The 26,971-nt window shown below is 36.2% G+C and overlaps 2 protein-coding genes across 2 annotated transcripts in view; both read left to right on the top strand.

The window, feature by feature from the left end:
* Positions 1-890: 890 nt before the first annotated feature.
* Positions 891-12,791, top strand: LOC107674383 (TNF receptor-associated factor 1-like). The gene is made up of 10 exons (XM_016468343.1): positions 891-1,169; positions 1,436-1,520; positions 1,648-1,746; positions 3,218-3,379; positions 4,192-4,251; positions 4,352-4,420; positions 5,496-5,918; positions 8,414-8,591; positions 10,854-11,002; positions 12,379-12,791. The coding sequence occupies exons 1-10, from the start codon at positions 955-957 to the stop codon at positions 12,595-12,597; spliced, it is 1,659 nt and encodes a 552-aa protein (XP_016323829.1). The 5' UTR covers positions 891-954; the 3' UTR covers positions 12,598-12,791.
* A 2,109-nt stretch (positions 12,792-14,900) lies between these two features.
* LOC107674297 (PHD finger protein 19-like) overlaps positions 14,901-26,971 on the top strand; it is a 22,186-nt gene continuing 10,115 nt past the window's right edge. Inside the window, exons 1-10 of the mRNA XM_016468235.1 lie at positions 14,901-15,064; positions 17,871-18,076; positions 19,861-19,942; positions 20,428-20,523; positions 22,865-22,959; positions 23,063-23,211; positions 24,719-24,814; positions 25,274-25,342; positions 25,932-26,052; positions 26,826-26,893. Coding sequence (XP_016323721.1) covers positions 17,897-18,076; positions 19,861-19,942; positions 20,428-20,523; positions 22,865-22,959; positions 23,063-23,211; positions 24,719-24,814; positions 25,274-25,342; positions 25,932-26,052; positions 26,826-26,893 — 956 coding nt within the window. The 5' untranslated portion in view covers positions 14,901-15,064; positions 17,871-17,896. The remainder of the gene's footprint in view (positions 15,065-17,870; positions 18,077-19,860; positions 19,943-20,427; positions 20,524-22,864; positions 22,960-23,062; positions 23,212-24,718; positions 24,815-25,273; positions 25,343-25,931; positions 26,053-26,825; positions 26,894-26,971) is intronic.

Here is a 26,971-nt window from a genome sequence, read left to right as displayed (position 1 = left end):
AAACAGGATGAAGAGTATTTAAATATCTAAGAAACTGTCACTTTTAAGTAATAGCAGAATACATGTTTCTCTCTCTTTATGACGTGCCAGACACAGAGACTGGTGAGCATGAAAAATGAAAACAGCCGTGAAACGTGTCCACCACACTGGAACCGCAGTTAGTTTTTCAAACTGGGACTTTCCGTGTTGCGGATATGACGTCCAAAGAGAGAGAGGTGAGCTTCCTACCTAGACAACACTTTCGGGCATCGTTGGTGCGCTCCTAAATGACACTGTTGTAGTTACGGGAAATCAGTCATTGATCGGTTCTCGGCTCATTACGAATCTGGGAGGTTTTGGTTCACACAGTTCGAATTTAGTGAAATTGATTCATTGCAAATATCTATTCACAGAAATATTTATTCACGACTATTTTTGGAAATCATATTATCTTGTCATGTCAGCCTTTGGCTACAGCGTCGAGTATGGCTGTTTTAGCTTCTCGATGCCATAACGGTGTTTTAAACAGCTGAAAAACAGTTCAGTTTAATAAAAAACCTGGAGGTCACTTCTTTTGAACATATAGCCTACGCGGACACTCTGTAGGCGGGGTCGAGATAGTGAGCCGCTTACCTAGACAGCACTTCTGCTTTTTCTTTTAGTACGCTTACTAGGTTTGAAGACACAGCCACCACGCGTTTCTATCAGGTTCACTTATCATTTAACAATAACTCCACAGCCTTTTTCTATCTCTTATTATTTTGTAGACTTTTTCCAATTATTATGATCAAAATCCGTAACAATGTGGCTGATAAGTGGGCGGAAAAACAGCGCAAAAATATTTCCGGGTGTTTGAAGAGGGGGAACCCCGTGGTGTTTTTCTACCGTGGGTATATCACGGTAGAAATATAAGTCATAAGCATATCAATATGTCATCATAACGTGCTGTTGGTACAGACAGTTCATAAAACCTCAATGGATTCTGGATCAGCTGTTTCAGACCCGTCGTTAAATGGGGGTTCGTCCACACCGGATGAGAACGAGTACCCGTCGGGTTTCCCTCAGAGCATCTGCGATGAGGTCCCGAAGGAGAAGTACTTGTGCAGCAACTGTAATAATGTCTTGAATAAAGCGCGTCAAACGGTGTGCGGGCACCGCTACTGCCTCGCGTGCGTCAACTGGCTGGTCAGGTAAGAGAACCGTTCAAGTAGAACAGCCGCACTTATGGTTGGCATGATTTTATTTTCGGTTTTGGCAGTAATTGTATGTTATGATCATTTTTGTGGCTTATAATCACTGTGCAATGAATAGCTAACAAAATACTAAATATTATACCACATGAAAAAGAAAAAAAGATAGATGCTGATATATATATAGGCTATAACCACGTTTGCTAGTTTATAATAAAGTGAGAAAATATTATTAATGAATGCTTTTATTTCACTATTTCATACAGAAATAACAAGGACCTTGTGTGCACAAAATGTAAAGAAGAGGATACCAGTGTTGAGAATGACACTAGTGTACTGACTCTTGACCAAGTAATGAAAACTCTGTCTAGTCTGTCTCTTGATAAAATATGTTTCTTATAAAGGCCCGTCAAAGGTCTGTTTTTGTGACTCATGTTTGGAAAGTTATCTCTATTTTCCCCTCTTGTTTAAACCACAGTTCTTCAATGATGCAGCTATTAATAAGGAAATTTTGGATCTGAAAGTTCACTGTGCCAACCAAGGCTGCCCCTGGAGAAGCACCCTGAAGAACTTTGAGGTACTTTTCTATAGAAATTCAGTTATTTACCTTGCTGAAATTTAAAATAAGAGTAGCCTTATTCTGTATCAGCGATGTAGTAAGTTAGTTGAATGGATCTGTAATGCACTTAACACTATTTAATCAGATGAATGAGCAAGGCCTTAGTCAATTTGTGAGATTTTCTTCTGAATTATGTATTTATTTATAGCATGGGAAATGCTTTTTTTGAGCTTCACGGGTCCCGATGTGAAGATTATGGATGTGAGCCACTTCCCGAGCCATCAGATAAAGTCTAGCGCGTTCTGCTGTAGTTTAGATTAGAACATTGAGCTAATATATGTAAGACCAGAGATCAGGGCTGTTCATGGGCTGCTACACATTCATGGGAAACCTATAAAGCTATTGAGAACACTGTAATGCTCTCAAATGTCTTTTTTTCAAAATCGGTGTGGATTATGGGGCTTGTATCGATTACATTAGCAACCGTGGCTTTTCTGTTATCACATTGTTAAATCATAGGCGCTCATTAAAAAATAGCTGCATTTCATGGCAGGCAGTCATACTCGGTTACAACCACAAGATGCTATTTTACGGGAATCCTAGCATGGTAGCTTTGTGGTCATTTCATAACATGAACCAGCCATTAAGGCATTAATCATGGAGCTGTTGTGCAGATGCGGTCCAGCGTAGTGAATCAATCCTCAGTCTGATAGAGCAGTAACAAACTCATACTTTAGGATTTGAAAAGCCTCTTGTACAACTTTTAGAGGTCAGTGTTTTGTCAAGTAAAATTTTCTATGACTTTGACCCTCATGGCTGCCTAATGGAAGTCTTTTGTGTTTTTACCTTCTTTCTGTACTTGAGAGAGTCTGAAAGCCTTTTGAGAATACCGTATTATTCACAAGCTCCCTGTTAGAATAGAAACATGTAGGTTGGGCTTTAGATTTTATGTTTTTCAATGGAAACTATGTGATCAAAAGCATAATAAGCTTTACTCCAAGCATTATGTAATTTGGAGTAATCAAACTTGCTTACTAGAGAAGTTCACCCAAAAATAACAAATTTGTCATTACTTACCCTCATGTTGTTTCAGATCTGTATGCTGTTATTTTTTTGAGAAAACGCTAGAGAACAGATGTTTTGAAGAATCTTTTTTTTCATCCAATGACAGATTATAGTGACCGCCAAGCTCGAAACACCATTACTAAAGTATAAAAATAACTTAATAAGTTTAACAATAACCTAATAAGACAAACAATAAATCTATGTGAGGAACAGAGAAAAATATTCACTAAAATTGAACTGGCATGGTGTTTTGCTTTTTGCTTTTTCTTTGGATAGACATTTTTGGATAGTCATTATGAATTATCCATGTATGCAAAAGAACTGCATGAAGATTCTTGGATGACAACAATATTTTTGTTTTCCACAGAAAAAAAATGCATACAGATTTAGATTTAGATTAATTGCTCAATTGCTCATTCAACAGGACCATCAGAGTCAGTGTGAATATGCCCTGATCCCTTGCAACATTGGCTGTGGCATAATGGTGCAGAGGAAGTCATTGGCTACACATCTGGACAGAGGTTGTCCCAACAACAAGACCACATGTCCCTCTTGTGCAGGTGTCCTGACACCAAGAGACCTCCAGGTAAGGTTATAAAATGACACTTTAGAGACTGTATACGCTACAAAAATGATTTTCCTAATCAGTATTTTTGTATTGTTTATCTATCGAAATTAATTTAGATGCTTAAAGCAAGATGCCTTTTTGTTAGAAGCAAAATTGTATAAGAAATTCAGAATTAAAATGTTATTTTTTTCTTTTACTTCTTTCTTGTTTCGACCTCACGTTTGGTCAGATTTATCCTTCAAATTAAATAAAAATAAACCTAATTCAAGATATTTTCCATGAAAACAAGACATACACATATTTTGCTTCGCAGGGGGATATTTTACTGGAAAACAGTTATATAGAATATGTCTCAAAAACCAGTGTACAAACAGCAAAATATTTGTGCAAACCATACATGTATGATACATGGGTGATATTGTGCGAATAGGCCCATAGTGCAAGATATTCGGCCTCTTTCGTTGTTGCTAGAGTGGTTCTGGGTCAGCGTGCCCTTGCTTGAAACCCCATGGCTCGGTTTTAAGCCACAGATGGAGTCTCCAGTGTTTACTGCTGTCCCATATTACTTTCTTTTCCATTTCACCCATCGGGACCTACACTCCGGGACATGGATTAGAGGAATAAAAGGGGGGAAGCAGAAATCCAGTGAATTTAAACTTCAAACACAACACATTAGTCAAGATAGCTTCAAATGCAATGTGTTTCTCACCTCAAATTAAGATTAGAAAGTCTGAATGAGATGTTTTGAAAAGTTTGCAGCACAAAATTATTCGAGCAAAACTTTCATCACTGTGGTTAGTGAAAGTGACATTTCCTAATTTTTTTTACAGAAGCATGTATGTCACAATTCAGGCGACAAGAAGACGACAAAGACTGATAAACGGCAAAAGGTAGAAGAGCTGGTTTTGGTGCATTACTGAATATTGTACCTTGAAAGTGGATGTACAAACAAGAACAATTCTAAAGTGTGTTTCATTGATTCCTTTGTAGAATAATCACCCGGGCAGCTCAAAAAAGAAAGAGCCATGCATTTTCTCAGAAGTTGGTTGTCCTTTTAAGGTTGGTCTTTTAACAACAGTACCTGTTTGTATGTTAATCATGATGTATTATATAGTTTTATATAGAGTTTTATATTCAGCAGAAACATTTAGATACTTGAGTCATATTTATTTATTTATTTTAAATGTGGTTCTTGGAGGTCCACTGAGAGGATACATTTTTTATTAAAATATTAAAAGTATTTTAAGAGTAACAAATAAAAAATGTATATAGTTTTATAATTTATGTAATATTTATATAGTTTATATATTTACATATAGCCTATAGGTTTATAAAAAAAAACTACATTTGTTTTATTTCTAAAAATTCATTTGGGTTGTAAGCCTGTTTGAAACAACATTTAATGTGCAAAGTGCTTACAAATACATTTAAATTGAGCTTAAATTGTTTCTCTAATATTCTAATATTAGCAGAAAAAGGATATGTTCTAAATTTAAAGGGAATTATTATTTTCACAAATTCATAGAATTAAAAAAGTTTGAAAACCCCTGTATTATACTTTATTATAATAAGCATACTTTTCTGTATGTTTTTTGCTTAAAAATAAACAAACAAACTTTGTCAATGGTGTAACCAAATAAATAAATAAATGAATCAATTCTCTAAAAAACAAGTCTCATTACAATTGTACTTCTTAAGTAAATCTTGTTATTGTAGTGGGGGAAGTATTATTTTTAGTGCTGTCAAACGATTAATCGCGATTAATCGCATACAAAATAAAGTTTTTGTTTGCATAATATATGTGTGTTCTGTGTATATTTATTATGTATACATAAATACACACACATACAGTATATATTTTGATAATATTTACATGTATTTACATGTCTATATTTATATTCATATAATTTCTATTATAAATAGATATATTTAATATATAAACATACATTTTTCTGAAATATATACATGCATGTGTGTGTATTTATATATACATAATAAATATACACAGCACACAAACATGTATTATGTAAACAAAAACTTTAATTTGGGATGCGATTAATCGCGATTAATTGTTTGACAGCACTAATTATTTTATAACTGAATGATACAGTTTTGCTGCAACATTTTATTTCAGGGCAATACAGACAAATTAAAAGAACATGAATCCTGCAGCCATGTTGGCCATCTACAGCTTCTCTTGGATGTGACCAGGGCTCTTCAGCGTACCCTGAATTCCCCACCTGAGCGAGGCCACTATGAAAGCCCTGATCTTCTTCAGCCTGGACAGTGTGGTGCTTCCCTCACTTCTCAGAGTGAGGGTGAGATTGAGACGGACGGAGGAGACCCAGGAGTGAGTGATAAGGCCCTCAGTCTCCACGACGATCAGGCTGAACTTGCTGTAGGCCAGCAACTGGACATCCTACAGCAGAGGGTGCAGGTTATGGAGAACATCATCTCAGCTTTGAACCGAGAGGTGGAAAAGACACAGTTCAGTGTGGTCGTGCTGGAGAGGGACGATTACAACAGTCAGCAGCTCATTCAGCACTTGGAAACCAAGGTAAAAAATCTGTTTCATGACACTAATGGTATGGGAATTTCAACTTTAAATGGAATGAAGTGGTTTTGTAAACAGTGGTCAGTTTTAAAATACCATTATTATGATTTTTTTTATTTATTTATTTTTATTTTTTAAAGGTCCCATGACATGCTGCTTTTTGGATGCTTTTATATAGGCCTAAGTGGTCCCTAGTACTGTATCTGAAGTCTCTTTCCCGAAATTCAGCCTTGGTGCAGAATTTCAGCCACTACGAGCCAGTCCCACAATGAGCTTTCCTTAGGACGTGCCATTTCTGTGTCTGTAGCTTTAAATGCTAATGAGGAGGAGAGAAGGCGGGGCAACTGCCATGCTTCGCTCGTTTGCAAGCCATGATGTCTCTCCAGGAAAAAAAATATTGCGCTCCCTCGCACGGTAGTAGCTCATTTGCTCATGGGCGGGCCAAATTCTCTGGGCGGGCAAAGCAGAGAAAGGGGAGGTAACCTTTCCCCATATAACGACATAAAGGGAAGATTCCAGATTGGGCCATCTGAGCTTTCATTTTCTCAAAGGCAAAGCAGGATACCCAGGGCTCGGTTTACACCTATCGCCATTTCTAGCCACTGGGGGACCATAGGCAGGCTAGGGGAACTCATATTAATGTTAAAAAACCTCATAAAGTGAAATTTTCATGCCATGGGACCTTTAAGAAAGCAGATTTTCTAGGGAACGTTTAGAGACCGAAAGGATGATGAAATTACATAGCGGTGGTGCTGCCACACTGATGCTCACATGCAAATGATCTGTTAATATCCTGTCAATCATGTCCAGTTTGGACATTAGAATTACAGTGCAGTTGCATGCCTTGTCAGGATGGTTTAGAAAAAAAATTAAAATTCTGATTCCTTCTTGAATTTCTTTTGAAATAATCTGGTGATGGTCTCAAACTAATAGATTTGTGAAAATGTTCTGTCCATACATACATACAAATTTATTATGGAATTGGCTTTTAATTAAATGTTTGGAATGTGAATTGAATTGGAATAACAGGAAGAAATATTTACAGAATTGCGGTCAAACACAAGTTTGACAACAAAACGTAAATAATTAAATTTAATTGAAAATAATTATGCCAGTTTGTTTATTCTGTGTTATGTAGAAACATTTTTTCCTAACTTAATAGGCATGTACTACTGTTCTACTGTGTTCTACTACTGTTTATATAATTATGGAAACTGTGATAATTCATTTCAGGATTCTTTGATGAATAGAAATTTCAAAAGAACAGCATTTATTTTAAATGTTTTTACCATCACTTTTGATCAATTTAATGCATCCTTCTTGAAAAAAAGGTATTAATTTATTAAAATAAAAAAAACTAAAACTTTCTTTAAAAATAATTTCTTAAAACTTTCTTAAAACTAATTTAACATTATCTAAATAATTCACAGTATTTAATACAGCACCAAAAATATCCATAAATCCATCACATTGTCTCCAATATTCAAAATGTGAATGAAATATAGTATAAAGTTAATTTATTAAATAAAATGAATATAAATCAAATGCAAATTGTGGCCTTTCAAACATCAATTAAACATAATTAATTTCATCGAATGTTTCTTGAAATACCTTGCATGTTGTGTGTATGATAACAAGTTTATGGTTAATTCCTACTGAAGATGACTAGCATTATTAAAAACTACACTTAACAGCAGTTATATGAATTTCATTTTATTTTAATTCTATCTAAATTAAAATCAAATTGCAATTGTGCATCCTGCTGCCCCATTTCAGATGTCAGGAATTCAATGGTGCGCAACCCTGATATCACATTATTTCCATCCTGTGTGTAAATAGCAACAACAGATTTCATTACTTTGATGTGTCCTGCAGTTAACTAGGCATTGATCTCACGCTGTGAATCTGCAATATGGTTGGAGCTAATGAATGCGTTTGTGTTACAAAAGAGCTGAAATGCTATATAGAAATCTCTGCGGAACATTTGTTTCCTGAGATGTGTTTTTATTTGTAGCCGCTGGGTTGCATAATTCATGCTTTAAATAAGGACTGACATAAAACTAACAAAGGTATTCTTTTGGGGAGGTCTGAAATGCTAATTTATTTGTCCCTGTGCTCATTTTAACACTGGGAGGTGATAACAAATAACTACGGCTGTGTTCTGACGCTCGACCTGGAGGGGTTATTTAACACGTGGGAGCTGAGATAACACTCCTGAAATGCTGAAAATGAAGAGATAAGTTGAAGTAAGGATGAGAAGGTAATGAGTGGTAGAAAATAGATTTGTGTGACAACTCTCCAAGTGCTGTTGAGAAAAAAAAAGGATAGGATGCCACCATCTCGTTCTTTTTCTGTATTTTGAAGTGTCTCACACAAGGTTGCCGACCTTAACCAGCTCTGAAGGTCCATAATGATACATTAATATTGCACTTTTGCAGTGAGCCAATCTGTACCTTTGGGTGATTCATCCATTATAATGGTTTTCCATCACATTCTAGGTAGCGGAACAGCAGCAGAGACTAGTCGGGAAAGACATTCACATCACTTCATTGCAGCAGTGTATCAGCGCCCAGCAGGACGTCTCATATGATGGCACCTTTGTCTGGCGGTTGTGTGATGTCAGCCAGAGACTGAGAGAGGCTGCCAGTGGCCAAAAGATCAGTCAGTACTCGTCAGGTACCAAAGCTGATATCTCTCCTGTACTGCTCTGAAAGGAAGAGTTATCTAAAAAAAGGGAGAGTATCTAAAAAAAAACATTCTGTCATCATTTACCCTCATGCCATTCTAGACCTGTATGACTGACTTTCTTCATTTCATATATAGACTTTCTTCTTTAACTCTCTTAACTAGACTTTCTTTTTTCTTCAACTTGAATCTGTTTATACATACACACTAGGGGTTGCACAGACTAGTTGACTTTAATGCTCTGCCATGACTCTTTAAGCTTGATGCCGACTAGTTGCTGGTCCTATAGAAGGTGCAACAGGAAAAACAATCTTTAAAGTCCACATCTAAACTCAGATTCAAAACAGTTAAAATGACAAATAAATGCATTCTCCGAAAGCGCTCCACAAGGTGATTATACCACCTGGATGCTCAAAATTGAACAAGAGAATGCACGTTTTAAACAGCTTATTGTACAGGTAAGTTAATGGCCGTTCTAATCTAATGTGCCGCTGCATTGTAACGCACACACACAGGCTACAGACAGCAGTTCGTACATCACGCACACGTCACGCGCACACAGAATCATTCAGTAGTGCAGAAATGTTGTCAACGCTGTTCTGTGATTTTTCAATACAATAGCTTAGAAACTGAAAGGTTCTAGCATATATTTCTTAGTAACTAAAACCCACAGCTTCACTATTAGTAGAGAGACGCTGCCAGGCAGAATTAATTCACACACGCAAACTCTCTCACTAATGCATTCATATAAATATAATCTTTACTGTGTTATTTTATCTGTATCTGATTTAGGACGAGCAGAAATCTGTGAGAAATAAAACAACCCAAAGACAAGAGAACTGATAAAAATGAGCTGTTATAGGAGCGGTAGCATATGGGCAGCGCTGTGTCATATGCTATAGCTGTGCACAGGGTGTTCAAGTCTCAGCTCAAGGTTCAGGCTTATTTGTTCATTAATGACGTCATCAGCGACTAGTCGACGTCGACTCGACTTTCATCACATATATGTCGACTTTAAAAAATCTGAAGCCGTCAAACCCTAATACACACACTCGTGTGTGTGTGTGTGTGTGTGTGTGTGTGTGTGTGTGTTTGTGTGTGTATACATTCATCATCCAGGTTTTGATCAAAAAATTTTAAAATATCTAAAAAAAATAAATTATCTATCTTATATGTATTTATCTATATTATCTGTATTATTTTTGTAATGTACCAAGACAGAAGCTTTCTTTCAAAATATCTATCTATCTATCTATCTATCTATCTAATCAAGACTTCAAATATATATAATCTATCTGTCTTATTAAAATATTCCAACACTAAAAGATAATACTGATTTTATATTGATTCAGTAAACACTCTTCAGTGAGTTCATTAAGCAATGGCAATTTTCTGAGTGAGTGAGTCTTCTTAAGTGATTCATTAAAAGAACTGGCTCGTAAGACTGGTCACTCTGTGTGTTTTTGGTTCAATAAAAAGAACCGGTTTAAAGGAATCATTTGTTTAGGGCTATACTAGTTGTGCTACATGTAATGAAGGTAGATGGTGACTAAGGGCTGTCCATATGATCTGTGTATCATACTCTAAATCATATGATAGTTTGTGTGGGGAACAGGTCTACATTTACCTTGTGATTCAGAAAAATCTCGGTCCCCTGAGCCTTATTTTTCTAAGCTTGTTCCATTTGCAGTTTCAGTTGACATAATCAATATATTATTGACAATCACTTCTCACTTTTGTGCTGAAGCAAAAACAGTTTTGCCAGCACTGAATACTCTAATGCATTGGACTGGACTCATCAGGAGAGCTGTAGTGAATGAATGTTAGTTGTTGTCGTATATCGAAGTAGAATCGATGCTCATTCATAAGACCAGTGCTAAAAAAATGAGTTGGTACCAGGGAAAGGGAAAATGAAAAAAGCAAATGTGCAGCAGTTACAAAGACTGAAATGGGGTTGTTTGCCCAGTAGTCATGTGTCTGCGTGAACACAACCATAATAGACAGCAAGACCGAGAAAGAGAACGACTGAAAGAGAACAATTGAAGGTAATTTCATTGACTTGTTTTCTTTCACATCATTTTAGAACAGGATATCAGAATAACTGTTCTTCCAATACAGCAGTCAGCAAAAGGAAGCCATGCATTTGAGTTTCGAGATGAAATAAGCTCTCTGGTTATCTGCTGCTATTTTTAAGAGTTTTAACTAAAGCCCATCAAGCTTCACATAAAAATGACAATGCATTGTGTTTTTCAGCTTTCTACACCGCAAGGTATGGATTTAAAGTGTGCATGCGGCTCTACTTGAATGGAGATGGGGTTGGAAAGGGAACGCACATCTCTCTTTTCTTTGTTATAATGAAAGGAGAATACGACCCCATTCTCCCATGGCCATTCAGATATAAGGTAAAACACTAAAATCAAGCTGTCAATCAGTGAACCGATCAATCATTTTATGCACATTTGTGTTGTCTCTTAGCTAATGACGCTTACATGCTGAATTCATACATTAAAGGAGTCATTATGAGGAATCAAATTATCTTTGATCTTTTTAAATAAAAAAAGCTTTGATGTATTAGGAAATTATACTTTATACGTTGAACTCAAATGTAGGACTCAAATGTCCTTCCCATTCCAGCAAGACAATTTGTTTAAATTATTTGAATTTGAATTCTGAGTTTACAAGAATGAATACAAATTCAACTGATGACTGCATTACTTGCAATAGCTGGCAATTTTGTTTTACTTTTCTTCGAAAGCCTATATTGTGTAATCTAGGTCATATTATTAACTAAAACTGAAATATATCAAAAAATTCAATTGAAATAAAGTTCAAGTAAAATATATACATAAAATATAAATAGATGGAAAAACATAAACTTTAAAAAAAACTTCAATGTAAATTTGAAATGTTGAACAGAAATAAAATAAGTTTAAGTATTAAATGAGTAAACGTAAATAAAAATTGATAAGCTGAATAGATCATTAAAAAAATATATTAAAAAGACAAAATTATGAAAACTTAAACCAAAATTCAAATAAAAACTAAAAATTAAAAACATACAAGTTAATTCATAATATTAGTAAATACTATAATAGTATATAAATAACATTTAAAATTGTTTATTAAAATTGAAATTAAAATTGCTTAAAATGCTGTTCACACGTTGAACTGTGCTGCTTCTGTCTTGCAGTGATTATCATTGTAAAATGAGCATCATGTTATACTCGAGTGCCGAACACTTGAAGTGAGCACTCAGAAGGGTACACTGAAGGGCATTACCATCTCATGTGTGCGTGTTTAGTACACCTAATAAAAAATGTGAAAACGCAGAAAGGTCCAGGTTTATAGATTAAAGAAAATAAATGTCTGTTTTTTTTGAGCCAAATTAAAGAAAAAAATGAAATGCATTTCAATCTGATTTTAGCAGTTTGAGTGACACATATTAGTGTAGATTGCTTACTGATTCTGCTATTGAAGGATAAGGCAGTTAAAAAAACATTAAAAACTCTAAATTTCACATTGAAGAAAGCATATAGAATTATAAACAGCAGCACAGCAAAAAGCAACACATTCAAAGTGTTAGAGAGAATGTAAAATGGTCATGAAAAACTCAATTACAGCTGTTTATGGTGCAAAAAAACTTACTAAGTGCACCTCAGGACAAAGAATTAAATAATAAATGTATGATATGACCCCTTTAATAGTGGCTTCTGTTGTAATGAACCAGCTTTGGTTCCTCAATAATGTGCCATTGACATCTCCTGCACGTACCTGGCAGGTCACGTTCTTTCTCATAGATCAGAACCAGAGGGAGCACGTCATCGACGCTTTCCGACCCGACCTCTCCTCTGCCTCTTTCCACCGCCCCACCTCAGATATGAATGTGGCCAGTGGGTGCCCCCTGTTCTTCCCTCTGGGGAAATTGAGGTCGCCTAAGCACGCCTACTGCAAGGATGACACCATCTATATCAAATGCGTGGTGGACACCTCCACCTGAAGCATAAAGGCCTGGCTGTTAAGGGTGACTGGATTCCTAAGGGAGCATAACAATTCTGGATCTGGACAAAATGAACATGGAGTGCAAATAAACAAACGTAGAAATATTTATGAACTGAAAAATGTAAGAGTTTTGTCTTGGTTGCATTTTGGTTCTTTGGGTACATGAATGAAATAATATTTTTTAGATTGACACCTGGCTCTTAATGTTTTAAACACTGATTTTTTTCTTGTGTTACTTTGGATATATTTCTGTTTTATTTATTATGGAATGAACTCTTTTGGATTTTGAACATCATGCTGACAGTTTTCATATTTTATATGTAATAATAAATAAAATGTGTTTACTACCTTGTTTTGTGTTTCCTCATAGCATAGTTTATCTGCATATACATGTCTCAACATTGCAGATAAATGATGATTTGTGATTTATCTCTTTAAAATTTAGAACAATCAATATTATTTGCATTTTACGATTTTAATTTAAAGAAATGGTTCACCTAAATACGTACTCGCCCTCAGGCCATAAATTAATATCTTTTTGAAGCAAAAAGATGCATGTTTATAAGAAATAAATCCATTATTAAGACTTCAAACCATTGCTTTTGACTAAAATATGAGTCCTCTATCCATTGCTTTCTCCAGTGAAAAAGTTTGCACAGATCAAGCACCGTTTACAAGCAAAAACAGTTTTAAACAAATATGTTGGTGGATTTTGATGTGAGAGGACAACAGGGAATTGGCTTAATCATTGCAGGAAATGTTATGGATTATTTTGCAGAAGATTATGAAGATTCATAATTTTTCATAGAACATCCGATGCTTACCACAATTTTTGCATGTGAACTGTTATTTCCTTTTATATAAACAATGGAAATTTTGCTGAACCAACGCATTATATGCATACTGGCTACTGTGCAAAATCACTTCATAACTTAATGAACATAACTTTTTATTAATAAAAAGTAACATTTTTTCCACTTTTGTTGTACAATGTTACCTTCAAGTTAGCACTTACAGGAATGTGTGCAAAAAATAAGGCCGAATGAGAGATGAGAGCATTATATGCATACTGGCTACTGTGCAAAATCACTTCATAACTTAATGAACATAACTTTTTATTAATAAAAAGTGTAACATTTTTTCCACTTTTGTTGTACAATATGTTACCTTCAAGTTAGCACTTACAGGAATGTGTGCAAAAAAATAAGGCCGAATGAGAGATGAGAAAAGAACAGGTGGTTTCTCACAGTTGAAAGGGTCACTTTTTACAATAAGTAAAAATCATCACCCTGCTTCAAATAACCCTTAGTCATGGGGAATTCGTAGCCCCCAGTGTATATGGTTAGTTTTGTTCGGCGACATCAAATTTTTTATTTAGTCAGCTCGCCATAACCTTGTGATGTCTACCTGAATTACAATGTCCAAATTTCACAGAAATCTAAGAATATTACTGTTATGCCAGCAAGTATGACCCATTATGTGTTAAAAATGTAACTGCATTGTGACAGTTGCACTGCCAGCAAACCTTTACTGAAGACATATACAGTATGCTGACAGCTCACTCTCTCACGTCATCCACTCATCAAAACCATTACACGTTTTATAATATCCAAAAATAACTTTAACAAACATTATATCATGCTCAAAGTATCAGTGATGAAAAACAGTAAAACTGACATTAGCCTACATTTGATTCATAAATATTCATTTTGAATATAGATTAAGCACAGATCTGTTAGCATAAGTATATTAGTTTCATTTCATTAATTCAGATATTTATCTATCTTTATATAACTACTGTATATCATTTTAATATATATCTAATTTATTTAACTAACTATATAGCCTACACTGTATGTATGTATGTAGGCTATATATATATATATATATATACACACACACAGTAACTACTGTATATAATCTATCTATCTGTCTATCATCTATCTATCTGTCTATAGTTCTACATTGCATATATAACAGAATAATCTAATAGCTAGGCTATATGACAGTTTAATAACTTTATTCTGTAATTTCTATCTTTTTATGGATAAATCTAGTGTATATTGTCAGTTGTCCTATTTCATACTCAGCATGAGTTTCAACTCTGACTTGTACAGTCTTTTCTCTTGTCATGTTGTACTCTCAGAGCATTTAATGTCTTTTCGTCTTTGGAGCAGCGCTTCTGTAGCCCCTCCTCGAGGCGAGAGCGCTGCTGCTGTACTTCCTGTACGCGGATGATGATGATGATGATCGGGTTATGTTAATTACATAAGAAAAACGTAAATGATTCGCGGGAAAAGGTGAAAAAAATGGCGACGTTCACTGACTGCATTTCTGCGCCGCCTGAGCTGTAAAATCCCCAGAAACTCTCGTACACATCGCGAATGGGATTTCGGGCTGCCAGAGGAGGAATATCTGCACTTTTTGGCGCGTTTTACCCGCGGGATTGGAGAGAAATCAAAGCGGTAATCTCAGCCCGAGATGTGTTTGAATGTGACCAGATTCAAAATCTGCTGCAGTGTAGTGCGTAACAACTCACAGCTGCACTGATCTGACGAATTTAATCATGCATACGAAAGAGTAACAGAGTAATAGTGTGTTTTGTGCATGTTATGTCTGATTACAGCTAGCGTGAAAACTTGTCTGAGTCCCTGAGAGAAGTTTTGGCAGTGCGCAAGTTTTCCAGCATGCCCTGATGATGTTGTTGCATGTCTTCAAATGGGGAGGGAGTCCGTTCAAAGATTCGCAGTGGCTATGATTTATATAATTAAGTAACTGAACTGATAGACTCTTGATAGAAGTTTGATTAGATAGAAGCGGGCATGGCTGTAAAGTGACTTTTCATGCAGGCGTGCATGCTTTTACAGTCGATGCAATAGTTTTCTGTGTTATTTTTTTGTCACGCATAAAAAAAGCACGCATGTTTTATTCTTATAGTTAGTGTACGGTTGAAAATCGTGTGATTCTCGGCCGCCTGGTTTCGATTCATTTGAAGATTTGTATTGGGTTTGGTGCATAGTAGCAGGAGATCAGTAAGTCTGAAGTTCACATCCTGATGATGAGTCAACCAGCTCTGTTTCTCTGCTCCCTTTTTTAACTCATCAGGGTTGAGATTGAGTCAGACAATATTCCCCATGTGCACTCGTTGTGGTTGGACGAAACCATTTGCAGTTCTACATGCATTCAGTACACACTTGCTTACCTGGATCACTCTGTGTGATTCCCAACCACCAGGGGCTTTATGGATAAGCTCAACCTTGTTGAAACTACAAAATATTTAAACCTATAAACTTCTTCAAATGAATAGATAAATAAAACAGGGAAATAATAAATGTTTACATAATTAAGAATTGTCAGTTTTTTCAGTTTTGATATTCTAAGCGAGTCATTGAATCACTCAACTCAACCGGACACTGAATCGTCTACAAAATCTATTACGAGGCTCCAGAAAGAGCGTTTAAGCATAAAGGCGGTCATACACCTGATGAGAAGCACAGCGCCGCGTCTAGAACAATTCGTACAACAAGTACAACACGACGTAGTTGGGCGCCGTGGACAGATGCTGAACAGTGCCGCCGATGTGCGTACACTCATAGAAAATAATGTGTTTTCGGCATCTGTCCGTGGCGCCCACATAAGTCATGTTGTACGAGTTGTTCTAGACGCGGCGCTGCGCTTCTCGTCCGGTGTGCAACCGCCATGCAGACTTGAAACACTGATGCTGCATCTCAGTGTGCCTACTTATACTACACCCTTAAAGTATGTACTCTTTTGGTGAAGAAAAAGTACACACTTTTGAGTGTACCTGTTACACGCACCCTGTCACTGTAAACTGGCCTGTCAATCATCTTGTCACAGTTAACATCCTCCACATTTCATTTCATTTAACTTCCTATCGTACTGGAGAGAAAAGAAGTAGCTCGTTGATCTGCCAGTCACGGGTCTTTAATGCTTAGAACTCTGCTCATATTTTCTGCATAATGATGCAATTAAACGTTAACGACCAAATGGATGTTTATAAAAGTTCACATTACTGTTGCAGATGAAATATAACACGGATAACAATAAATAAATAGTTTTTACCAGGTTAAATGTTGATTATTAGTAACTCAAACCCCTTTTTGTAAACCTCTCTACCTAACAGTCGATCGCACACATCCGCCACGTTTGTAGTTTTCCTAACGCGTTTTATTCGTGTTTGTAGTTCTGGACCGAATCCTTCGCCAAAGCGCAATGGATTGTGGGCAATTTTAGCCATTCGAGTGTGCACGGATCCACACTTCAAAAATCGACCTGAAATAGTAGACCATCCGGGGACTTTTGGCATACTCTTTTCAACATACTATGCTTTGGGACACGCTTATTCTAATCTCACATACTATTTAGGATGGATAGAATGAACATTGAGACGCAGGGTGAATTGTTCTTTAAAGGGGGCTTGTTCTTACAGTAGGTCCAGCCAATCATATTGCGTCTTCACAGTCGTTAATCGAATGCTATTTGCTCATGCTGTAATCAGTCCTTGAACGTCACAAGACTTCAGTAAATAAGAAAAATAAATTAAAAACCTTCTTATAAGTAATAATATAACAATATTAATTATTTTGCTAAAGTGTATAATTATAATGAGAGTTAAAAGGACACATTACTGGTGGGTACTTGAGCATTATTGAAGGGGCTGTATAAGAAAAAAATGGTTTAGGAAAGTTCCTATTTTTACTATCACATTAATAAGTGAACAAAGCTGCAACTATCCCCTGTGTTGATTCCAATAATTTTCCCTGAGAACTAGATGACTGTCATGTTTTTAAAGCCTTAATTATGTTAAATGAGCCATGCCTTTAGATTGATGGTGCTCTGCATTTATGCTTATCGATTAATTGCACATATAAATCCTTAAAACCTTTTTCCATTTATAAATATATTTTGGGCTAATTTAGATTTAAAAACAACAGGAAGAGAAATAGACTGACTTAGTCTTTTTGCTGCCTTTCCAGAGTGTTTATTCGTATATGCAAGTGAACTGACCAGTGGGAAAAACCCTTTATTATGTCAATCTTAACCTTGGTTTCTATCAGAGTTTTTGTATAGAGATATGTGCTCACCGAGGTTTTCATATTTAAACCATTTTTACAAAGAAAAACACCTAAAAATTCCAAAAGAGTGTGTTTGTATGAAATATTATGCAAATAATTCCACTGGGAAACATCACATGTGATAAACTTCGTGTAATCTACATATTATCCATGATTTGTGTGTTCTTACTAACAGGAAGTGTGGGTGTGTCTACTGTCAGTATGTTGGAATCGGCCTGTCGGGATGGATATCTGACAGTCAGGTCGGAACCTCTAGAACCCAAGCACCTGCTTCCCAAGAGAGAGAAAATCTGCAGCGACCAGGAGACCAACTTGACCGTGGGCCAGTACGTGTTGTGTCGCTGGTCTGATGGCCTTTACTACCTGGGCAAGATCCAGAGAGTGAGTTAATGATACTGTAGACGTTTATATACACCTGAACTGAATACACTGAACATCTCTTTTTTTATTGCACACACAACACTGTATATCCTCCTGGAACATGGAAACATGAAGAATTGGAATTAAGTTGTTATATTTTTTCAATGGAAAACATTTTATAAAAATGCTTGCAGCATTAAAGGAATAGTTCATCCAAAAATGAAAATTTGCTGAAAATGTACTCACCCTCAGGCCATCCAAGATGTAGATCCAAGATGTAGATGAGTTTGTTTGTTCATCAGAACAGATTTGGAGAATCACTTGCTCACCAGTGGATCCTCTACAGTGAATGGGTGCCGTCAGAATGAGAGTCCAAACAACTGATAAAAACATCACAATAATCCACAAGTAATCTTTCAGTCGATCAATTAATGCAGGGGTCACCAAACTCGGTCCTGGAGGGCCGGTGTCCTGCAGAGTTTAGCTCCAACCCTAATCAAACACACCTGAACCAGCTAATCAAGGTCTTACTAGGTATACTTGAAAGTTCCAGGCAGGTGTGTTGAGGCAAGTTAAGCTAAACTCTGCAGGACACCGGCCCTCCAGGACCGAGTTTGGTGACCCCGGATTTTATGTCTTGTTAAGTGAAAAGCTGCATGTTTGTAATAAACAAATCCATCATTAAGATGTTTTTAACTTCAAACCACGGCTAAAATAACTCTAAAGTCCTCTATCCATAAAATTGCTTTCTCCAGGGTAAAACTTGTCTCGTCAGGAGAGAAATATGCACAAATCAAGCACCATTTACAAGCAAAAACAGCCCAAAACAGTTCTAAACAAATATGTTGGTGGATTTGATGGACTTTTTCACTGAAGGAAGCATTATCATGGTTTATGGACTTGTATTTTGTCCAGAAGCAATGGTTTAAAGTTAAAATGCCTCATTGATGAATTTGGTTCCTATAAACACAGCTTTTCACAAGACATTAATTGATCAGCTGGAGTCGTGTGGATTACTTGTGGATTATTGTGATGTTTTTATCAGCTGTTTGGACTCTCATTCTGACGGCACCCATTCACTGCAGAGGATCCATTAGTGAGCAAGTGATGTAATGCTAAATTTCTCCAAATCTGTTCTGATGAAGAAACTAACTCATCTACATCTTGGATGGCCTGAAGGTGAGTACATTTTAAGACAATTTATTTATTTATTTTGTAAACTATTCCTTCAAAAATATATATATATTTTTTCTGAATTTCAGTTTAAACAGATAAATAAGACTTTGCCATTTGTTTTTCTGATTCATTTCATAATTTGTGTAAACATATGGAAAAATTGCAGTTTTGATGTGCATTTTTTATATGAACAACATTCAATGGAAAAAAAATGTATAATAATAAGAACATTTATTTGTGTCAAATTGCTAAATGTCATATTTAATTGGAATATTGTTCATTTTTACCCTGTTCAATGTGAAAAGACATGATGTACCTTACAAAGAACATTATTAAAAAAGGGACATGTCTTTCTTGAGAAAGAAAATCATACTGCGCTTTGAAAGCCCAGGATGCCCACTTTAAGATACACCAGATATATAAAACTGTGCCATTTGAAATTGCCAAAAATCAATGTCCCCTGCAGAGGACAAAAATGAATTGCTGGGTCCCAGGAGGAAACATACAAGAGATGTTCATGACCTGATAGAATGTTCTATAATCATGAAATCAAATATATATTCATGTTTATTACAGTTTTATGTTTGCATTTCACAATACATACATTCCTTATTCCATTTCCCCTATAGGTGAGCACCTCAAAACAGAATTGCTTTGTGACGTTTGAAGACAACTCCAAGTTCTGGGTGCTTTGGAAAGACATACAGCATGGTAAGAGGTTGCGTGGAATATGCATCGTACAAACCCGGGATTTTTAATTTCAGAAGAAGCAGCAAAAATTCATCAGCAAGCTAGAAAGCAGATATTTGGTTTGAAATGTCAGTGTGTCCTATGAGAGGTGTGTGTGTGTGTGTGTGTGTGTGTGTGTGCCCTATAGGTGAGCACCTCAAAACAGAATTGCTTTGTGATGTTTGAAGACAACTCCAAGTTCTGGGTGCTTTGGAAAGACATACAGCATGGTAAGAGGTTGCGTGGAATATGCATCGTACAAACCCGGGATTTTTAATTTCAGAAGAAGCAGCAAAAATTCATCAGCAAGCTAGAAAGCAGATATTTGGTTTGAAATGTCAGTGTGTCCTATGAGATGTGTGTGTGTGTGTGTGTGTGTGTGTGTGTGTGTGTGTGTGTGTGACAGTATGGTATTACTGCATTGTGATGAGGTAACTGAAGCTTTATTCTCTCGTTCTCTCGCACAGCTGGTGTCCCTGGGGAAGAACCCAAATGCTCAGTGTGTTCTGACATGTCTCTGGTTCCTGGTAATGAAGTTCTTATCTGTGGAAAGTGTGGAATAGGTGAGTCTGAGGCAGACATGGGCACTGCCTGTATTCTAGCTCATCACGTAGCACACAAAACCTGCATACATCGCAGTAAAACAGCTTGTTTTTGCTTGGAGAAAGTAGTGATTCGTTTTAAAGAACTATTGACTCAGAAACTCGATTAGTGATGCTTGTATAGCATCACTCTTACTATTACTCATTCTTAGGGTTAAGGATTTGAGATTTGAGATCATTTGTATGCTAATGTACACCGAATGTACAGCTGACTGTTAGCAGACAAACAAATTTAGATTTAGATTTTCTCTCCTCAATGAAAACAAAATATTAATGACTCATCTTGCAGAGGTAGATACAAATGTGTCCAATAAAATATCCAATTATTATAATTATTAATGATGATAATAATAATAGTAATAATAACATCATTTTGTCAAGTGAATGCTTTCTACAATGAGCATGTCCCTCCCCCTAAATAATAATAATAATTATTATTATTATTAGGGATGCACCGATACCGATACTGGTCTCCTGTACTCCTACTCGTACTCGTTAAATACCCGATCCGAGAAAAATGGCACTATCGGAGCCGATACCCGATATGAATATCGGATCGGCGCATCCCTACTTAACAGTAGGGAGGGAGAGAGAGAGAGAGAGAGCGCACACGCATCATTTGGATTAAAACTAAATCGTAAAAATAACTATTCTGCATCAGTACAAATACGTGCACGCGTGTATCTATTTGATAAATGAAGTTAACCAACTAACATTATACATACTCTTTTGGTTTCTGTACCCAATATTTAAAAAAATTACAAATGCAATAAAAATATCGGTATCGGTACTCGGCATCGGCAAGTAACAAAAATAAAAGTATCGGTATTGGGCGAGTACTGGAAAAAGTGGTATTGGTGCATCTCTAATTATTATTATTAATTTAGGGGAAAATTATTTATTTGACAAAGTTAAATGATAGTAATTTATTGTGTTAAATTAATATATTACAGAACATCTAAAATAATAATTTAAATTATTTTATGTGGGTTTGGGTGGGATGGCTGATGGTTATTCTGTTGGTGTCAACCACCTAGCATACACCCAAAATGTCCTACCAACTACATAGCCACACCCTGGCAACCTAAAATTGTAGTAATGATTGGGGGGGGGGGGGGTATGTAATGCATTTGAACTATTTGCAAATAATAAATGACATAAAATGTGTCATTCTGCATACTATTGGCAGCTCCAGGGCAGATCGTACTTCTGCATCTCTGCTACTTCTGTGTAGCACAGATTTACCAAAAAAAGCTAATTTCTACTGCATAGACAGCAAACGTTTATTAAAATCCCTTCTTGTCAGCAGTGAAAAGCTCATTTAATCTTATGCCTAATATCTTATGCCTGAAATCTGTGAATGTTTCTTGTTTCATCACATTCATGATTCACAAAGGCCAAATTGGACAGTATTGCTGTCGGTTGTTTCTATCTTAAAATTACCAAAAAAAGCTAATTTCTACTGCATAGACAGCAAACGTTTATTAAAATCCCTTCTTGTCAGCAGTGGAAAGCTCATTTAATCTTATGCCTAATATCTTATGCCTGAAATCTGTGAGTGTTTCTTGTTTCATCACATTCATGATTCACAAAGGCCAAATTGGACAGTATTGCTGTCGGTCGTTTCACATTTCTATCTTAAAATGGTTTACAAAAGCAAAATATTTCATGTCCGGCTAATAGCTTCTTATCTTGCACTTTATCAACTGATTGTTAGAACTTGCCCTCAGCTTTTGTGAACACTTATAGCATGCTGTTATTGTCATGCTAACAACAAACAGTGATGCAAAGCATCATCAAGATTAGCAAATATTGGGGGGACGAATTAGCCATATCTGATTATTCAATGTCTGTGGTGGTTACGGCTCTGCAGCACTTGCAATTTCTTCAGAAAATGTCGAAATCTAGTAATATAAAAGTTACAATGACTTCTTGCATGATGCAACGGCTGGGGAACTCTTCTGCCTGTGGATAAAACTGATTAACATGTACTTGTGATAATGTATTTAAAAAAAACTGGAGTGGAAAATGTGGTACAATTTGCATTATAAATGCCATAGCGTCTACAAAGCAAATAGAGAACTATTCTGGGTGTCTTTGATGACTTTAAGGGGGTTTGGTAAGACCGCACTACAGTAATGACTCGCTGGAGACGCAGAAGTGGCTCTCTGAAGTCTCAAGGATTAGTGTCGACTTCAGCTCTGCTGTTCATATTTACACATCTGAATGGGTCTGAGTCGATCTGTTTTTTTTTTTTTACATTTGTCCTCCGTACTTCCACATGCTTGCCTTGCATCTTCAGGCTATCACCAGCTCTGCCACTTGCCCCCAGTGGAGAGCTCAGCTGACCTTTCTCCATGGTTCTGCAGGAAGTGCATTTTTGCTTTAGCTGTGAGAGTAAGTCTTTCATATCCGTGCATATACACTATTTTCTCTTTCCATGTAAATGAATGGGGATCAGGGAGGCCACATTGCTGACGTGTGTTTCTTTATGTGGCAGAAAGGGGGAGCTCTGAAAAAAGGGCCAATTTCTAAAGCGCTGCAGGCCATGAAGCAGGTGCTGCCCTATAATCCAGAGGAGCTGGAGTGGGACTCTTTGCATCGTACGAACCATCAGCAGTGCTACTGCTACTGCGGAGGACCTGGAGAGTGAGTCTGCCTTGTGTCTTCTATTTCCTTTCTTTTTTGTTCTCTTCCTTGCTTGGTTTCTTTTCTTGCTAGAGGTCTAGGCATTAGGCCCCCTGTATTATTAACTGATTCAGTGTAGTGTGCGCACAGGAAAGCAAAACTGTAATGTACTGGGCATAACATCTGTCACATTGTTTGAAAGCATTGGGATGTTTGATTAATTGTAGTGAAGTGGTTTGTTTATGTGTTTCAGTGAAGTAAAAGTGAGGAGAGCATGACAAATGCACTCACACATCTCTGCCTCGTATGCTCGGTTGCTGTCTACTCGCTCAGCACAATTATTTTGATCAAAACAAAATTGTATGTGTCATGCAACCAACAACAGAACAGGGACTGTCACAAGATTGTTGAAAAATAAACAGTCCCTACTTTGCTTCGTAACATTAGTCATCGGATTATTATTAAAGCAGTTGGCTTTATAAGTGCGCTGTGACACTGAATAGAGTTCAGAAAGTTAAACGCAAGTTATACATTTTATGTTTTACTTGCAATGACAATAACCAGAGCAGTGTTTTTATTAACTACTAAAAACTAAAACTATTTAAAATCATTTTATTAATAATTAAAATTAAGGTGAAAAAATAAAATATAAATAAAAGATGAAAAACCTAAAGGTAAAAGCTTATATAAAGCTTAGAAATGTTATCTTGTCAACAAACTGTAATGAAATAAGTTAAAGTACTACAATTACTAAAACTAATGTGGAAATAAAAATGAACTGAAGCTAAACAGAAATACTAAGTAGAAATGTTAGACTATTGGAAATAAAAATGATTAGAAATATAAAAAAATAATATTAAAAATAAGTATAACAAATAAAAATAGAAGCCAGTTCAAAATATTAATAAATACTGTAATAGTATCAAAATAATACTAAAATAAGACTTATTTGTTATATGAGTATTTACTAACATAATTATGCAAAATGATACGATTCCTCTTTCAAATCTCTTACCCAGTACATTATTTTACTGAAATAGAAAGGAAATTATGTATTTTGATTTTTATGATGCCTTTGTGATCAGCTATCGTGATCTGTATTTGATGTTATCGTTCAGTTCATGAAAATATTAAAGATGCTACCCTCATGTCATCCACCCAACTGTATTGTATTACAGCATTACTAAAAATGCAAGTGTTGTATTAGTGATTATCAAAACCAAAATATTATTACTGTGCTTAGTCTCTAAAAATGGGATTGGTGCCATTCGTATTATTCCTACTAGACATAAAGCTTCTAGAAACATCTTGGTAATGCTGTGCTAATGGCTTTGCTATTGCCGCTGTTCGGTACACACCATCTAAATGGAAAGAAAAAGGTTTGAGCATAACTCCATCACTCCACCAGTTTTGCTTGCTTTTATTTTTGTTTATACTGAAATGTAATTGGTCTGTTTAGGTCTTTGTGTTTTGTGTCTGATAAGAAACATTCGACAGTTCATTTCTTATTCTCTGATTTTCCCATCAGGTGGTATCTGAAAATGCTGCAGTGCTTTCGCTGTGAGCAGTGGTTTCATGAGGCGTGTACGCAGTGCCTACAGGAGTCCATGATGTTTGGAGATAGGTATGTACTGTACAGAGCTACATTTATCACCGAATTTATCACAACAAAAGAACTTGCATCTTTGCATCAATATTCCGCCATCCTTTAGTATGGATTTCTCATCCTTCCCCTCAAATCTATGAACTTCCCTGAAAAGCAATTGGCTTTATATCATTAAATATAATTAAAGTGATGTTTTCAGTGATTTTGTCATGGCTAAGGGGTATTTTTTAGGCACAACTTGAAAGTGGAGAATTCCAGATTTTCAAATAGTTGTATCTCGGCCAAATATGGTCCTATCCTAACAAACCATACATCAATGGAAAGCGTATGTATTCAGCTTTCAGATGATGTATAAATCTCCTTAATGCAGCATCGCACACAAGCGAGATTACATGCGTTAGGGGATTTTTAACTATTTTTCTCTCCAAGGTGTGGAATTTAAATGATTCCATTTTTTTGCTGTCTTTTCTGTCATAGGTTTCATTTGTTCATTTGTGCGGTGTGCAATAAAGGAGTGGAATACATCAAGCGGCTGGCGCTCAGATGGTAAATGGCAGCTCTTCTTTTCCCCCTCGCAAGTGATTGCACCCAGATCCGTGTCAGAATTATATAGTCAAAGTGTCGGATGTGATTGATGCGGGCCGGAGATCCATCCAGAGCTTTTTCTCTCAAGTGCCCAGCTATTTCAGAAAGTAAAGAGAGTGCATTGCTTTTTTTTTTTTTTTTTTTAGAGTAGAGTTTGTCTGGACATTGATTCTTGCTTTTTGTCCCAAATGGGAAATAGCTATTTGAAACGAAGATTTGGTGCTGAGAGGATTTCTTATGATAACAGGATTACTCTTGAAATTCAGTGAGGTGGATGTGTTGGATATTTAGGTATGAAGCCAGTCTCGGTTCAGATTTAAGCTTTATGCTTCTTAAAAAGTCTGATGTGTTAAAACGGACCTTGCCTTTTGAACAGAACGGAGCTCTATTTAATGTTCACCATGTGACAGATTTTGGTGGTGTCATTTGTTCTAAGAGAATTTCTGCTTTAGGTCCAAAACATCTTCAGCTCGGTCTCTACACTTTAGAGCTCTAAGTGGCATTTTGCGTGAGATTTTCTTGTTTAAATCAACTTATTTTTAATTTGCAGGGTGGATGTTGTCCATCTCGCGCTGTACAACCTGGGAGTCCAAAGTAAGAAAAAATACTTTGAACTGGAAGAGATCCTGACCTTCATCAGCAACAACTGGGACCATATCCAGATGGGCAAGGTGATACATTCAAGCCTTTCCTATTGCTTACCATTCAAGATCTTTTTAGGAAAAAACTTTAAACGTAAAAAATATGTAATTTAAAAAAAAAAAGTGTAATTTTTGGGTGAACTTTTAGTCAAATAAGCAACTACCCCTAGAGAACACCTTAGTGACGCCCTAGTAACCACTCAGAATATCCTAGCAACATCATAGCAATACCCAAAACAAACTAGTAATTTCATAACATAACCTAACAACACCCAGAACACCCTATCAGCCGCATGGCAACTTCTTAATGCCCTAGTAACCACAAACACCTTAGCATCTACAGAGCAACACCCAGAACATTCTAGTAACTATAAACATGCCATTCCATTTTGTGCCACTAGTTGTGCAAAAATGACACACTTCACCTTCAAAGACATTTAAAACCAAATAAAAACAGTGCTATTGTATGTAGACGATTGCTGTAATTGCTAGGTATTGAAAAGCAGTTCCTTTGAGAGAAATGGGTAGTGAAAATTAGCCAGTTTTTTTTGTTGTGCATCATCTCTTGTCGTTCTAACAGCTTGTTTGTTGTCGAGTGTAGTCGGAGAAAACAGCACTGCTAAATTGCTTACACTTCTCTTTATGGAAGAGTTAACTACTACAGCAAAGCCTGTGGGTTTCATTTGTCTTCATTGAAACATGGCAGCTCAAGGCACCAGCGAAGGAAATGTCTCATAATAAAACACCATATCACACAATCAGTTTCTCTCAAAGACCTTCTTACCTATTTCTTCCCCTTCAAGCTCTCCAACACCCCTCTGTCTGAACGGGGCCAGTATATTCTTGATGCCCTCAACAACTATAAAAGCAAGTAAGAAGAAATGTTTTCCGTTGGTTTTCTCTCATTGAAGTAATGCGTAGACTTTGAATACATTTTTTTCTATTTTTT

The sequence above is a fragment of the Sinocyclocheilus anshuiensis genome, unplaced genomic scaffold (assembly GCF_001515605.1).
Source record: "Sinocyclocheilus anshuiensis isolate Anshui unplaced genomic scaffold, SAMN03320099.WGS_v1.1 scaffold188, whole genome shotgun sequence".
NCBI lineage: Eukaryota > Metazoa > Chordata > Actinopteri > Cypriniformes > Cyprinidae > Sinocyclocheilus > Sinocyclocheilus anshuiensis.
Note: the sequence above shows the minus strand (reverse complement) of the source record. Positions and strands in the feature narration are given on the sequence as shown.

Coding starts and splice junctions, on each gene's coding strand:
- LOC107674383 (XM_016468343.1), top strand. CDS start 955: ATGGATTCTGGATCAGCTGTTTCAGACCCGTCGTTAAATGGGGGTTCG. Junction 1,747..3,217: donor GCACCCTGAAGAACTTTGAG/GTACTTTTCTAT, acceptor CTCATTCAACAG/GACCATCAGAGTCAGTGTGA. Junction 3,380..4,191: donor TGACACCAAGAGACCTCCAG/GTAAGGTTATAA, acceptor TTTTTTTTACAG/AAGCATGTATGTCACAATTC.